This window comes from Macaca nemestrina, chromosome 4 (genome assembly GCF_043159975.1).
Source record: "Macaca nemestrina isolate mMacNem1 chromosome 4, mMacNem.hap1, whole genome shotgun sequence".
NCBI lineage: Eukaryota > Metazoa > Chordata > Mammalia > Primates > Cercopithecidae > Macaca > Macaca nemestrina.
The window spans coordinates 72,783,474-72,796,319 of NC_092128.1; the positions used below are offsets into that span (position 1 = coordinate 72,783,474).

A 12,846-nucleotide genomic window follows, 5' to 3' on the forward strand; every position below is an offset into this window, starting at 1 on the left:
CCACTGTTAGGTTGACCTTTAGATTGGAACCACTTTGCACTTGGGTAGTCTCTTTGTGAGATCTTAGTCTTTTCTCAGATATTATTCTCTTGTGGGATTGTTCTCTCTAAAGAGCTGTGTAACTTTGGGTGAGCCCCTTGACTCTCAGGGTTTTGATTTTCACATTAGTATAATGAGGAGGCAAGAGTGACTGGCATTTAAGTTTTCTTCTTGCTCTGATACTCTATGACTTGGAGGAGCCAGAGAAGTTTACATAAAGTTATGTAAATAGGACTCTATATCCGTGGCGTGCTAGTAACAAAGTCTTCAAAAAATTACACATATATATGTTATTTTAACACAACATATAAGCACATACAATACACTTTTAACTTTAATTTCCATTATTTTCCCCTCATTTCCTGAAGTGTAGGCAATGTAATTACAGAGCAACATTTTTCTGAGTTTTAAAACATAGTAATTTCATTATCATTAAGTCCAAAATATTTTTTAATTTTCACTGCAATTTCCTATTTGACTTATGGGTTATTTAGAAGTCTGTTGCTTAATTTTCTTAAGTTTGAGAATTTTCTAGTGTTGTTTCTATTATCGATTTTTAGTTTAATTTCATTCTTGTTAGAGGGCAATCTTTTGAAGTTTGTTGATTTGTTTAAATGACTATACAAATAGTCATATGAAGAGGGTGTATTCTGCAGTTGTTGCATGTAGTATTTATATTATTTCAACTAGGTGAGGCAGGTTTTCTCTATTCCTACTGAGTTTTTGTCTGTTTCATTAGTTACTGAAATAAATATGTTAAAATCTCTCACTTTGTGATTTTTTGGGTCAATTTTTGCTATTTATTAGGTATACTTCCTAATGCTTCTTGTCTTAAAGAATTTATCTAATTCATCTAATTTTTATATACTTTATCTTATACCTGTACAATAAGTCCTCACTTAACATCAGCTGATTCTTAGAAACTGTGACTGAGCAAAACAACATATAATGAAACCAATTTTACCGTTGGCTAATTGATATAAACAAGAGCTAAGTCTCTACAACATATTTCTGGTCAGAAAAATATCAGAGGTCTACATAAAGATGCCAAACATTTCTAATATCCAACACTGAAATAAATGTGAGCTATACATACATTTAATAAAGATTAATAAAAACAAGTAAGATCATTATTTACTCCATTTTTGGTGAATCCGTGAATGATGGCAGTGGTAGTGGTAATACATTAAATCAAGGAATAAATGTTTACAAAGTGAAAATTGTGAAAAGCACCTCCTAGCATCATGCGGTGCAAAAACTAACATCACAAATCTGGTAGTCTTGTGGAGCACTTTCATATCACATCATTTATTGTCATGTATTTATATAATTATCTTAGATTTTATAAATTTTTATTTGACAATCATTCGTATTCATTCATTCATTCTCCAACCTGCTTATTCTAGTTCAGACTTGCAGGTGGCTAGAAGCCTATCCCGGAAACCCAGGGCACAAGGCCGGAACTAGCCCCAGACAGGGTACCATCCCATTTCAGGGCACACTCACACACATACCCACACTAACTCAGACAGTGACCATGTAGATATGACAGTTCATTGAATATGCACATCTTTGGGATGTGGGAGGAAGCTGGAATACCTGGAGAAAACCCGTGTAGGTATGGGAAGAATGTGCAAACTGCACACACATAGTGGCCCCAGTGGGAATTGATATTTTTTCTCATCAATATTATAAGGAAATGATGTTGAAATGAAATAACATTATTAGAAGACCTGCTATATAGCTACGCTGGCTTTCTTTTTTGTATGATTTATCTGTTCATTTACTTAATTTCAACCTTTCAGTATCTTCGTACATAAGGTGTGTATCCAGTTTGACATGTTTTTTAGTTGGAATATTTAGCACACTAAGACCTAGTATGATTAGTAATATATTTCAGTGTAGATCTACAATCTTATTATTTTTTCTATATTTCCTACCTTTTTATTTCTTTTCTCTCTCCTTTCTTGTCCTAATTTAAATTAATCAGAATTTTATTTATCTTTTCTTCTCTATTTCCTTGTTAGTTATACATTTTTATTTGTCTTTTAGACTTTAGGGATTAAGAATTCTAATCAAAATTAATAGTTTTACCACTTACTGCTTCTATGATACAATAATTAGTTTCATATTACAGTTGGGAAATCTAAGACTCCAGTACTCAAATTTGAATTTAGCAAGGTCTAACAATAATTCCATGCTCTTTCCACCACTCTTGCCTAATCATTATGGAAGAAACAGAAATCCTTCCCCCAAATGAAGCCCAAATCTACTCAGTTCTACTAATTGAAGCAACAACAAATAAATCAAATCCTCTCTGTATATGAGGCCATCTTAATTGTTTGATGAAACTCTCACATTTCCCCCGAGAATCCTCTTCTTCAGATTCAACATCCCCAGATCATTTTGTTGTTCTTTACATAATAGAATTCCATATTCTCTACCATCCTAGAGGTGCACTTTTGGAAGCCCAACAAAATTTAGTCAATTTCATTTCTAAGATACACATTTAGAAGGACCCATACTTCACTGTGGTTGTCAATAAGATAAAGGCAAATAGAATGCTCTCTGAGACAGTGACCGTGATAAAAAAGCAAAAAAAAAAAAAAAAAAAAAAAAACAACCCAGAAAAATTGATAAGAAATAATAAAAAAGAAAGAATTGATAAAAAATACCAAATGATAGAGTGGCAAGATTTAACATATATCATATGATTTGGGCACCACTTTTAGCAAGTGAATTCTCTATTTCATCATTTTAGATCTGACAATAAAGTCAAAACTAGCTAAGGGAATTTTCAGATGATGCACAATTAAATATATATTAAATATTATATATATATAAAATCAAATGTACATTTGTTTTCCATTTACAAAAGAAAATTCATAACACCATTTACAGTTACAGATAAAGAAAGAGTCTCAGAGAAGCTAAAATATTTGCCATAGTCAGTAAGTCCTAGAATTGAGAGTAGACAGGTTTTTTTCTGACTTCAAGTTCAACTTTTTCTGTTAATCTGTGGTCAAAGATTGGTTTTTCCAGTTAGTAGGTAGGCTCTTATATATCAGTTTTTCCTCTAACTTTTTCTGACATCAGACTTCATGTGCTTGAAATCTTTCACTTCTTAATAGCCAGACTGCCATCATCAAAATTCTATAAGCCCTGAAGACTCCTCAAAAAAGAATTCAATGCTAATTTATTCTATTCAAGTTTTTGCAATGTGCTTTACCATGAGCAAAACTGCACAAAAACACTTGAGTAGTCTCGGCTGTTTTTCCCTCTTAGAACATATCCTAATAATTGCTATTTCCAAGCAGTTCTCATTTTAATAGTGAAGCTTCACTCTGGCTGGCATCCGCTCTCTGCCAGACACTTCTATGATTCTGCAGTCGGGCAGAAGGCTTAATATACAATGATCGCATGTCTTAGACTAGATAAGATACATATGTTCCCTTCTCCTTCGTTTTTAACTTTTTGTCCCTTTTAATATGTATTTAGTAAAATGACTTAATTTGCACACATTCTGTCCTACAGAGGATCCCACTCTTTCCTTCCTCCATTACTTCCTTATTTCTTTAGGCTCCTTCCTTATTGCCCTCTTGCCTCTTGCCTTGGCCTGTGTTTGCCTTACATCAGAGAGCTTTCCTGTAATGACCAGTGCCTGTCAGCCCAAAACCACGGCTGGGGCAAAGGCCAAGAGTCTTCCCCATGGAGAATGAGGAATAGGGACAATCCTTTTGTTGGAAGAAATGATCTTTCCTGTTAGGCCTCTTCTCTAGAGCATCCTGGCTCTCTGCTCTCAACACTGCTCCTCTATCCGGGAACACACAAGATTTACTAGGTCCAGCATTTGAAATTTGTTCCCTTTCGTGCACACAAAAAGCGCCAAATATGTCAAGGATCAAATCAAAGGGCACAGTTGTTGTGGTCTCAGCCATAGGCAAGTGTTTTTGCAAAGATGAACTTCCAGAACCTGAACCTGAAAATAAGACAGCAGGAAATTCTGACCCTATTGACATAGAGAATGTATAGGGATCGCTTCTGCAGTTCTAGACACTTGCAGGAGCTTCCTTCTTTCTCCTTTCAGAGAGTTTATACTATTCTTTAGCACACAGCATGCCATTCTCCCCATTATTTAAACATGATGGACTCATGTGCCAAAACCATAGTGCAAATGCTATTTGCCTCCTCCTTAGGCAAACAAATAAAATGGAATAACATGTTAAGTGCAAATATGGGCAAGAGGTGTGGTATCCATGGTATCGCAACCCTGCTGTTTGAGACTGCACTCAATGCAGGACAGCCATATGCTACCAGTCTGTGTATCTATTTCTAGATCAAAATGAAGTCTTGAGATCTCTCTCATCCAATCTGTTCACTGATTATGGTAGCTGACTCATGTCCCTCCGGAGATGAAGGTGCCACGTTGAGGAGTGTGCCATTTCCACACTCCATCATAAGCCCACCTGACAGATAAAGTTGTTCAATGCTGGATGCTCATGGAGACATCACCTTAGGTCTCAGGGTCTGAATGTCAGATTTGTAGTTCCATCTTAATTGTCATTTCCAAAGGCCCAAAGTAAAATACACTTCCTAGAGGCCTTGACTTGAGAAATTTCCAGATAGAAAAAATCAGTAAATTCATTTTCCTGCCTTGAGTCTTTTTCCTGTTCTCTTCTTTAAGAAAAGATGGGGAATATAAATAAATGTAAAAAATGGTAGCTTTCTCAGGATCACGTACAAATTGAAAACATTTCCATTATGGCTAAATCTCAAACTACACCCACATGGCCTTAGGGAATTCTATTTATACAACTGAATGCCTTCATTAAATGTGAACATTTGAATTCTGATCAGATGGTTGCATTTCCATAAACATTCTCTATCTATCATCTATCATCTATCTATCTATCTATCTATCTATCTATCTATCTATCTATCTATCTATCTGTCTGTCTGTCTGTCTGTCTATACATTGCATGTAACAATAGCAATTTAAGCTCAGTTAAAACTTTAAAGTAGGGACATCTGCATTCAAGGAAGTCCTTAATTAAGGTAATAAAATATTGTTTTTCAAAACACAAAGCTAATTTATTATTTTAATAATTATTCTTTTCTTGAAACATATCATAGACATTACTTTCAGTTACATGTATTTCCTAACTTTGCATTAATATGAAATTATACACATTGTAGACAAACCAGAATATCTCTACATACATAGCATTAAATTAGATAGGTGATGAGAAAGTACATACTATACTTTATGTGTGACCCTATACCTATCTTTTAGAAAGACCATATGGTTTCATCAACATTCTCAGTTATATCAAAGGAGACAGTTTTTATAGTGGTTAAAAACAAGGGCTTTGGGCCAGGTACAGTGGCTCATGCCTGTAATCCCTGCACTTTGGGAGGCCAAGATGGGTGGATCACCTGAGGTCAGGAGTTTGCGACCAGCCTGGCCAACATGGTGAAACCCCATCTTTTCTAAAAATACAAAAATTAGCCAGGCATGGTGGCACGTGCCTTTAATCCCAGCTACTTGGGGGACTGAGGCAAGAGGATCGCTTGAACCCAGGAGGCAGAGGCTGCAGTGAGCCGAGATCATGCCACTGCACTTTGACCTGAGCAACCAGAGTGAAACTCCATCTCAAAAACAAAAACAAAAACAAAAATAAAAAACAAGGGCTTTGAATTAGGATATTATTTTATCACTAGCAGTGTGAACTTGCCTATTGTCTCTGTTTTCTTTAGGATATTTCCATGAAGATATGAAAAGGTCAATTAATATCTCAAATTAGATGTGAATCATAGTCCAAAGAGGTAAAAGTCACCGTTTGCTGCAGTCTTAGAAAGGCAGAAAAACACAGAACTAATTGTTCTCTCCAGCCTTCCTCTCCCCACTGAAAATCCCTAATAAAACTTGATTATTTCCTGACTTTGTTATTTTCTTTCCACATCTGTGACCTTGGAGTCATCTCTGACTCCTTTTTCCTTTGGCTTCCACATTCTATTGCTAAAACTTTTTGGTCAGCCAAATGTTTTGCCTTATTAAGAAGTAAGAGGTTAATCTATTTCTTACAACTTCACTGGCTATACCAAACACCAGTTCGGTTCTGGAAACATCTCAAAAGCAGGTACTTTGACCTTTTAAATGATTTCAAATTCTTCACAGATCTCAAGAGTTTATTCATTAGAGTAGATGGTCAGTAGGCTCAATTGATAGTTGCAAGTGATGGTCATTTATAACTGTAGGTTGGTGTATGCTTAATGTATACTGCAGAGGTTCACTGACTTTGAAATTTAGAAAAAACAAATATTTAACAAAACACATCAATACTATTCATTTTCTTTGCCATTTTGTTGCTGTTTGAGTTAAAGCTCTGTGGACATTTGGGGGTTAGAAAATAACTCTAAAAGCCACAAAGAGATCACTAATATTGACAGCTCTGAATCCCTCTGAAAAATAAGCACCTGCTCTTCTTATTTACTGTAATAACAAATGCTTGGTCTTTGTACAGGTCAAACAGGTTTTTTAGATTTTGCAAAAGGTAATTATCTGACGTTAAGACTGTAGCTGTCTTTAGACCTTGGTAATAAGATCTTAATCAAATATTGGGGGCTTCTGATATTATGAGAATACCTTGGCTAAATATTAATGTAGAAAGTTTAGGCCGTGGGAAAGCCTTACTGTAGTACACTTTTATACATTACAGCCATGTTTTCACTTGCAGTGAGCATGAGAAACAAGCTGAAGATGACACCTGGATTGCTACTATTTTACATGCTTAATTATGGCTTGCTGTACAATTATGTCTTGGTTTGCTACTGGGGTGAAAAGCTGGTTAAGCCTATAAAAAATTTAGTAAAACAGAAAGCAAAGGATGTACCTCAGCTGTTTATGTGTTTGCCACTCATATTAGATTGTGAGCAGGAATTCTTGTTAGAAGGAATTACCTTTCTCATATGGTATTCTTAGTGCCTACTCTGATATTTGGCCCATAATGGGTGCTAACAAATGAATGCATGGGTGCATGGTGCTTATAACACCCTAAAACACATATGCTTTTTGGCTCTACAAGAAATATATATTATTATCTACTGCCCAAATGAAGCAACTCCGGTAAAAATTCCAGAGCTGCATTGTCTGACATGGTAAACACTAAACATGTAGTTATTTACATGCAAATTAAAATTAATAAAAATGAAATAAAATTAAAAATTCAGTTTCTCAGTTGCATAGCAATGTGTTAAGTGCTCAAAAGCCAAATAAGGTTAGTGGCTATCATAACAAACAGTGCATTGTATTCAGATTCAAAAAACCCCACCATGACAGTATATACATTCCAATATACCTAGGTGATTTTTCCTCCTGGTACCTTAAGGAGTCCCTAGGAGGAACCTATCCACTATACATTTCTTCATCGACCTGTAGGTTTGCAATAGTCTTATAATTCTTCATGGCTCTTCAGGCACTTTTTAATAAATTCAAAACTCTCCGGAGATAAAATGTACTAAACAAGTGGTTGTCACACTTGTGAGTCCTGAATATTCAGATTCTCAGGTGCTACCTGAAAGATCCTGATCCAATAGGTCTGAGGTGTCTTAATGAAGCTACATTTTTAGCAACCTCCCTAGGTGATCTTGATGCAGAGGGCCCAAGGGCAACATACTGAAAAATTGAGCCTATGGATTACAAAAAATTATATTGTTGCATCACTTATTCAACAAAATATATTGAGTTTCTCTGTGTTATGGGTCTTTTTCTAGGTACTAGTGCTATAAAGGTGAAGAAAGAGAAGGCATCAATAGAAAAGATATTAATGAGTAGTAGCTTTTATAAACTTGTTCTTCCACCAGTCATAGGTACCTTAACCACCATGTCCTGTCCAAACCTGCACCCAGATTTTGCCCAAGTGGCATTTGACGTGTGTGCAAAGGAGAGTCTGAGAGGGACTTAGTAGTAGTAGAAGTAGTCATAGAAGAGGAAGAAGAAATAGAAAAGGAAGAGGAGGAGTAGGGAGGGAAAAGGCAGGAGAGAGGGAGAAGGAGAAGAGAATACAAAGAAGTAAGTAAAGAAAGACAAAAGAAGGAAGAAGGAGAGAAGAAAATGTATCTGAGAAATAGGAAGGAAGGAAATGGACACAACTTGGTGACTGAATGTGGGACCAGGCAATAGGCAAGAGGAATGAGTCTGAGATGACATTTAGCTTTCTGTCTTAGGTTGGTAGTTAGTAGGGCCATTCACTTAAATAGGCAATACAGGCAGAATAGCAATTTAGGGGAAAAGAAGATGGTTCAGTTTTGATATGTTGGACCTGTATGGTGCTTCTGGCACTTCCAAGCAGAGACATCCAGAGGAAGCTGGGTGTACGGTTTTAAAGCTTTAAAGATATAGATTTGGGATGTACCAGTGTTACATGAAGCCTTGGAAATGAATGAAATCATACAGAAAATCATACAGGAGAATAAAACCATTATGTAGAGAGAGAGAAAAGAAGGTGTAGAAGGATGAGAATTTGGTGGGCATCAATATTTTGGGCAGTAATTCTTAACATTTGCAGGTTGATGATATTTCTGATAATCAGAGGATTTCTAGAGAAAGCCAAATTTCACAGACTTACAGAATTTTGTAATTTCCAAGGTGTTGAGACTCCCCTTGTGAACTTCCATAGCTTTCAGGTGTTTAAGTGGTGAAAGAGGAAGGGGAGCCCATGAAAGACAGTGAGAAGGGGAATCAAATAGAAGTGGGAAAACCAGATTCCCAACTCATGGAGATTTATTCATCTGACCTAATGCAATGGTAGATACAAACTCTCTAAATGAGCAGGCTGTTTCTCTTATATTTTTGTTCATAAAACTAGGAAAGCAAGAGTGCACATTTAGAAGTAATTTATGGAATTCACTTTTTCTTCATAGCCCTTCACAATTGAATTGAATTTCTCCCCTATTTCATTTTGAGTTTTCTTTCTTTGAGTCCTAGAAACCACAGCTTTGTTAACTTTGGAAAGAGAGATTTTTAGAGTATATGAATAATCCCACAATGATTTTCTTTTCCACATAGGTATAAGATAGGGGAAGGCAAGGCCAGCATGCATTTGTGTTTTATTAGGATCCCTTCCTTGTATGTCACACATACCTACAGAAGTGATGATAACTGTGAAATGAGTTTCATCTTGCCTGCCGGTTATGTTGTTGTAAGCACAGCACACATAGTCAGTTGTCTTCTGCGCTACTTTCTCAGATGCAACTTCTAAGCGAGGCCCATGCTTAATGATATATGTTGTATTGTCAGTCCTCCTAATCCAGGAGTAGGTGTTGGGGGGATAAGAATCAGCAGAACAGTCAAATAGGATGGCCTCTCCAAGGTCAACAGTAAACACTTCCCCTACTTTTAGCCCTTTATCAGAATTCACTTGAAGTCCATAAGGTCCATCTGCATCAATATAAAAAAAGAAATAGATAAGTAGCATAAGTAATCACAACATAGGTCTTGAGTTTGGGAGAGCTTAGTAGCATTTTACTGTTTTTGAAAGTCTTCATCTTAGAATTGGATGAGCAGGTCCTTGCTTAGACTCCCAATAAATGATGAGGACCTAAATATATTTTATTTTGATATCCGTGAAAGTGAAAATTATTTGAGATTTGATTTGAAATAGTGATTTGAACTAATCTGAAATAGTAAAAGCCTGAAATTTCACATTTAATTTTACAAATACTGTCATCATAATTGTGATGCTAAGGTTTTGAGTAATGTATTGATAAATCTGCAGTCTTGTAGACAAACTCAATCTTTCTGTTCTATGACTAGCTTATTTTTATATGCTGATTTATTTTGTTTTATTATTATTTTTAATTGAGACATGATAATTGTACATATTTATGAGGTACAGTGTGATGTTTTGATCGCATGTTTTGATACACATATACAGTGTGTAATGATTAAATCAGTCTAATTAGTACCTCCATCACCTCAAACATTTATTATTTCCTTTTGTCAGGAACATTCAAAGTCTACTGTTGTTGCTGTTTGAAAATACACCATAAATTGCCATTAATTATAGTCACCCTATAGTGCTATAGAACACAAGAACTTATTCCTCGTATCTAGCTGTCCATTAACTATTTTTGTGTCTATTAACCAACTTTTGGCTACCCCCTACCACTCCACCCTTCCCGATCTCTAGTAACTACTATTCTACTCTCTAAGTCTATTAGATTAACTTTTTAGCTTCTACACATTAATATTTCTGAAATAGTCATTGTACTTGAAAATGTTTTTACAACAGATTATGGCCACTATTTTCTCTTTAACAACCATATTTTCGGTACTATCTATTTTTCTTCTCAGTGCTAGGGTAGGCCATATAAATATTTATAGAAGACATTGTTTCACATGGAACACTGTGCAAATAGACATAGGGGTGTTTGGTATTTTTACAACATTTTAACAGCTAAAGAATTTTTTAAATCCTCCCACCCATGCCCCAGCTAAGCTTAGGATTCCATTTGAAAAAAAAAATTACATCTTCCTTATCGTTAACTAATATGCATTGATTATCAATAAACTACTTAATCCCCTGGTGTTTTTATCCACATTGCAGTACTCCTATAGCATTTTACCATTTCTATGGTATTAGGTTGCCAGAAGGTGAAGACACATTTCCCATTGCTTTCTTCAGAGAATAAGGAAAATTTAAAAAATAATCTTCACCTAGATAGGTTTTCTCATTCATTCTAAATCCTGGCTTATAGTCTAAAAATCTTTGAGTTTTAGGTATGCTTATGTACACCTTTCAGCTGCTCATTACCAACATTTATTGGATATCTGCCATGAGAAGACACTTTAAGTGCTTATGCAGATAATAATATTTAATATTTAAAGCAACCACCAGGAGGTAGATGTCATTATTCTAATTTTAAGATGAGGAAAGTAATATTTAAACAATTTATTTGCCCATGGTCATATAGCTATTAAATAGCAGAGCTGGGACTCTAAAATATATGCACTTAGTCATTCATATTACTTCTCTAGAAAGAAATAAAGTGGTATAACTTTCTATATCATAATAGTTTATTGTTGTCTAACTATAGTACTAGTTCTACAATCAATTACTAATTATATATTAATATTAATTCTGTAATCATCCAATCAAGTAATGAATCAAATATTTATTTGAGAGCTGCTAAGTATGAGATAATATATTTAGAATATGGGAGATGGAAGTATAAGACATTCATATTCTCAGGGAATTTACAAACTGGATATGGCTATGGATGGTTTGCTCAGTGATGACCTCATCTTAAAGGCCCTGATTTTTCTTAAAGTATGAGCTATTTATCTCTCCATATGCAGAATAATAGAATGTAGTAACTAAACATTAGGGTAACTGATTTTTTTCAATCATTAGCTAGGCATTCTTCAGAAGTCATTTGAATTTTTTGGGTCTCATTTTCCTCACCTTTTAATATGAAAAGATAGGTTAGAGGACTGATTGCCAAGATTCTTTCTAACCCCTTTGAAACACCAGGATTCTTGCCATGCCATTAAAAGTATGGCCAAAACTGCAATTACTTTTGCACCAACCTAGTAAAACCATTTTGGATATTGGCAAACCAATCCCAAGTTCGCAAATTCCCAGAGTAGTTCTCTATCAGCATTTTCTGAACAGTCTGCCACTGAGGAGACAAATTTTCTAAGCTATAACAGAAAACGAATATACAAAACAATAGATTATCTTTAGCTAGAAAGCATAGACTAATCTATGTTTTCTTTCTAGAGTAAAAGGCATATGGAGAAATGTGAAGGAACCCTACAGGTTTGTATTAATATACCTGCATGAGGTAAGCCTGCTTTCAGAAAGCAAACAGAAGTTAGTACTTTCAATTTAAAGTAATCAGGAACTGAAGGTACAGGATTAAAATAAGGAGAGATTTCTGCCCCTTTCCTGTTACTGTATAAGAAGCCTGTTCCCTCATTTCAGGCTGTGACACAGTCTCAGGTGAAACCACTGTGATAAAAGCTTTAGAACAGTGCGCTGTAAAATGGAACTCTTTTATTCTGAATTCCACTAAACAGTAAGTAGGGTAATGGGAACAAAAATTTGTTTTTGCTCACTCAACCAAAATCAATATTGAGATTACTTTGCACATGGTATGATTTTAGGCATAGTGAGGACATCTGAGATGTTGATCACATGCTGTGTATGGCTATTATCTCAGGCCTTGTGGTTCAGAAGGAATCCTTCATGTTGTCAGCATTGATAGAACATTAGGAAAGGAAAGATCACCAAGCAACGGGCACGGTTATGGTTCACATCGAAGAAACCAGCAGGAGGAATTTACTATAGTTTGGAAGAGCAAGAGACCTGAGTCTATGTACAAAAACTAAAGTCTGAGGGTCTAAGAGTAGAGCGAGGCAGACTTGATAAAGAAGAAAAATGTGGTCACAAAAACACAGCCACTCAATTTAGGTCTTCATCTTCCCCCTGGTTTTTGGGGTATAGAGAATGGGGCTATGAAAACAAATTGTCTAGTAATTTAATAAACACAAAAATGAGTGTTACTCCTTTTCAAGCATGCTGATATTACTCAAAACTTTTTGGGGAACTCCTCATTTGGAGTTGCCTTAGGACCCTGCCGCATAATGGATTATTCTCACAAGCAGTAATTCTTCAATTTCAATTTCAGAGGGTGGGTTTAATTTGTAGAGGAAGCCCATACTCATTTAGAGCTAAGGCTGGTAAATAAGGTCAATTATCTAATTTAATAAGATCATTCTGGTTTAAAATAAAAATACCTTTA

At 35.4% G+C, this 12,846-nt stretch overlaps 1 protein-coding gene across 8 annotated transcripts in view; it reads right to left on the minus strand.

The window, feature by feature from the left end:
* Window positions 1-12,846, minus strand: part of LOC105475509 (HEPACAM family member 2) — a 49,120-nt gene that overhangs the window by 16,543 nt on the left and 19,731 nt on the right. For all 8 annotated transcript variants that reach the window (XR_011622141.1, XM_011730838.3, XM_071094841.1 and 5 more), the window contains one exon: window positions 9,182-9,478. Coding sequence is in view for 7 of the 8 variants with exons in the window: in XM_011730838.3 (XP_011729140.2) it covers window positions 9,182-9,478 (297 nt within the window). In the remaining variant the exon portion in view is untranslated. The remainder of the gene's footprint in view (window positions 1-9,181; window positions 9,479-12,846) is intronic.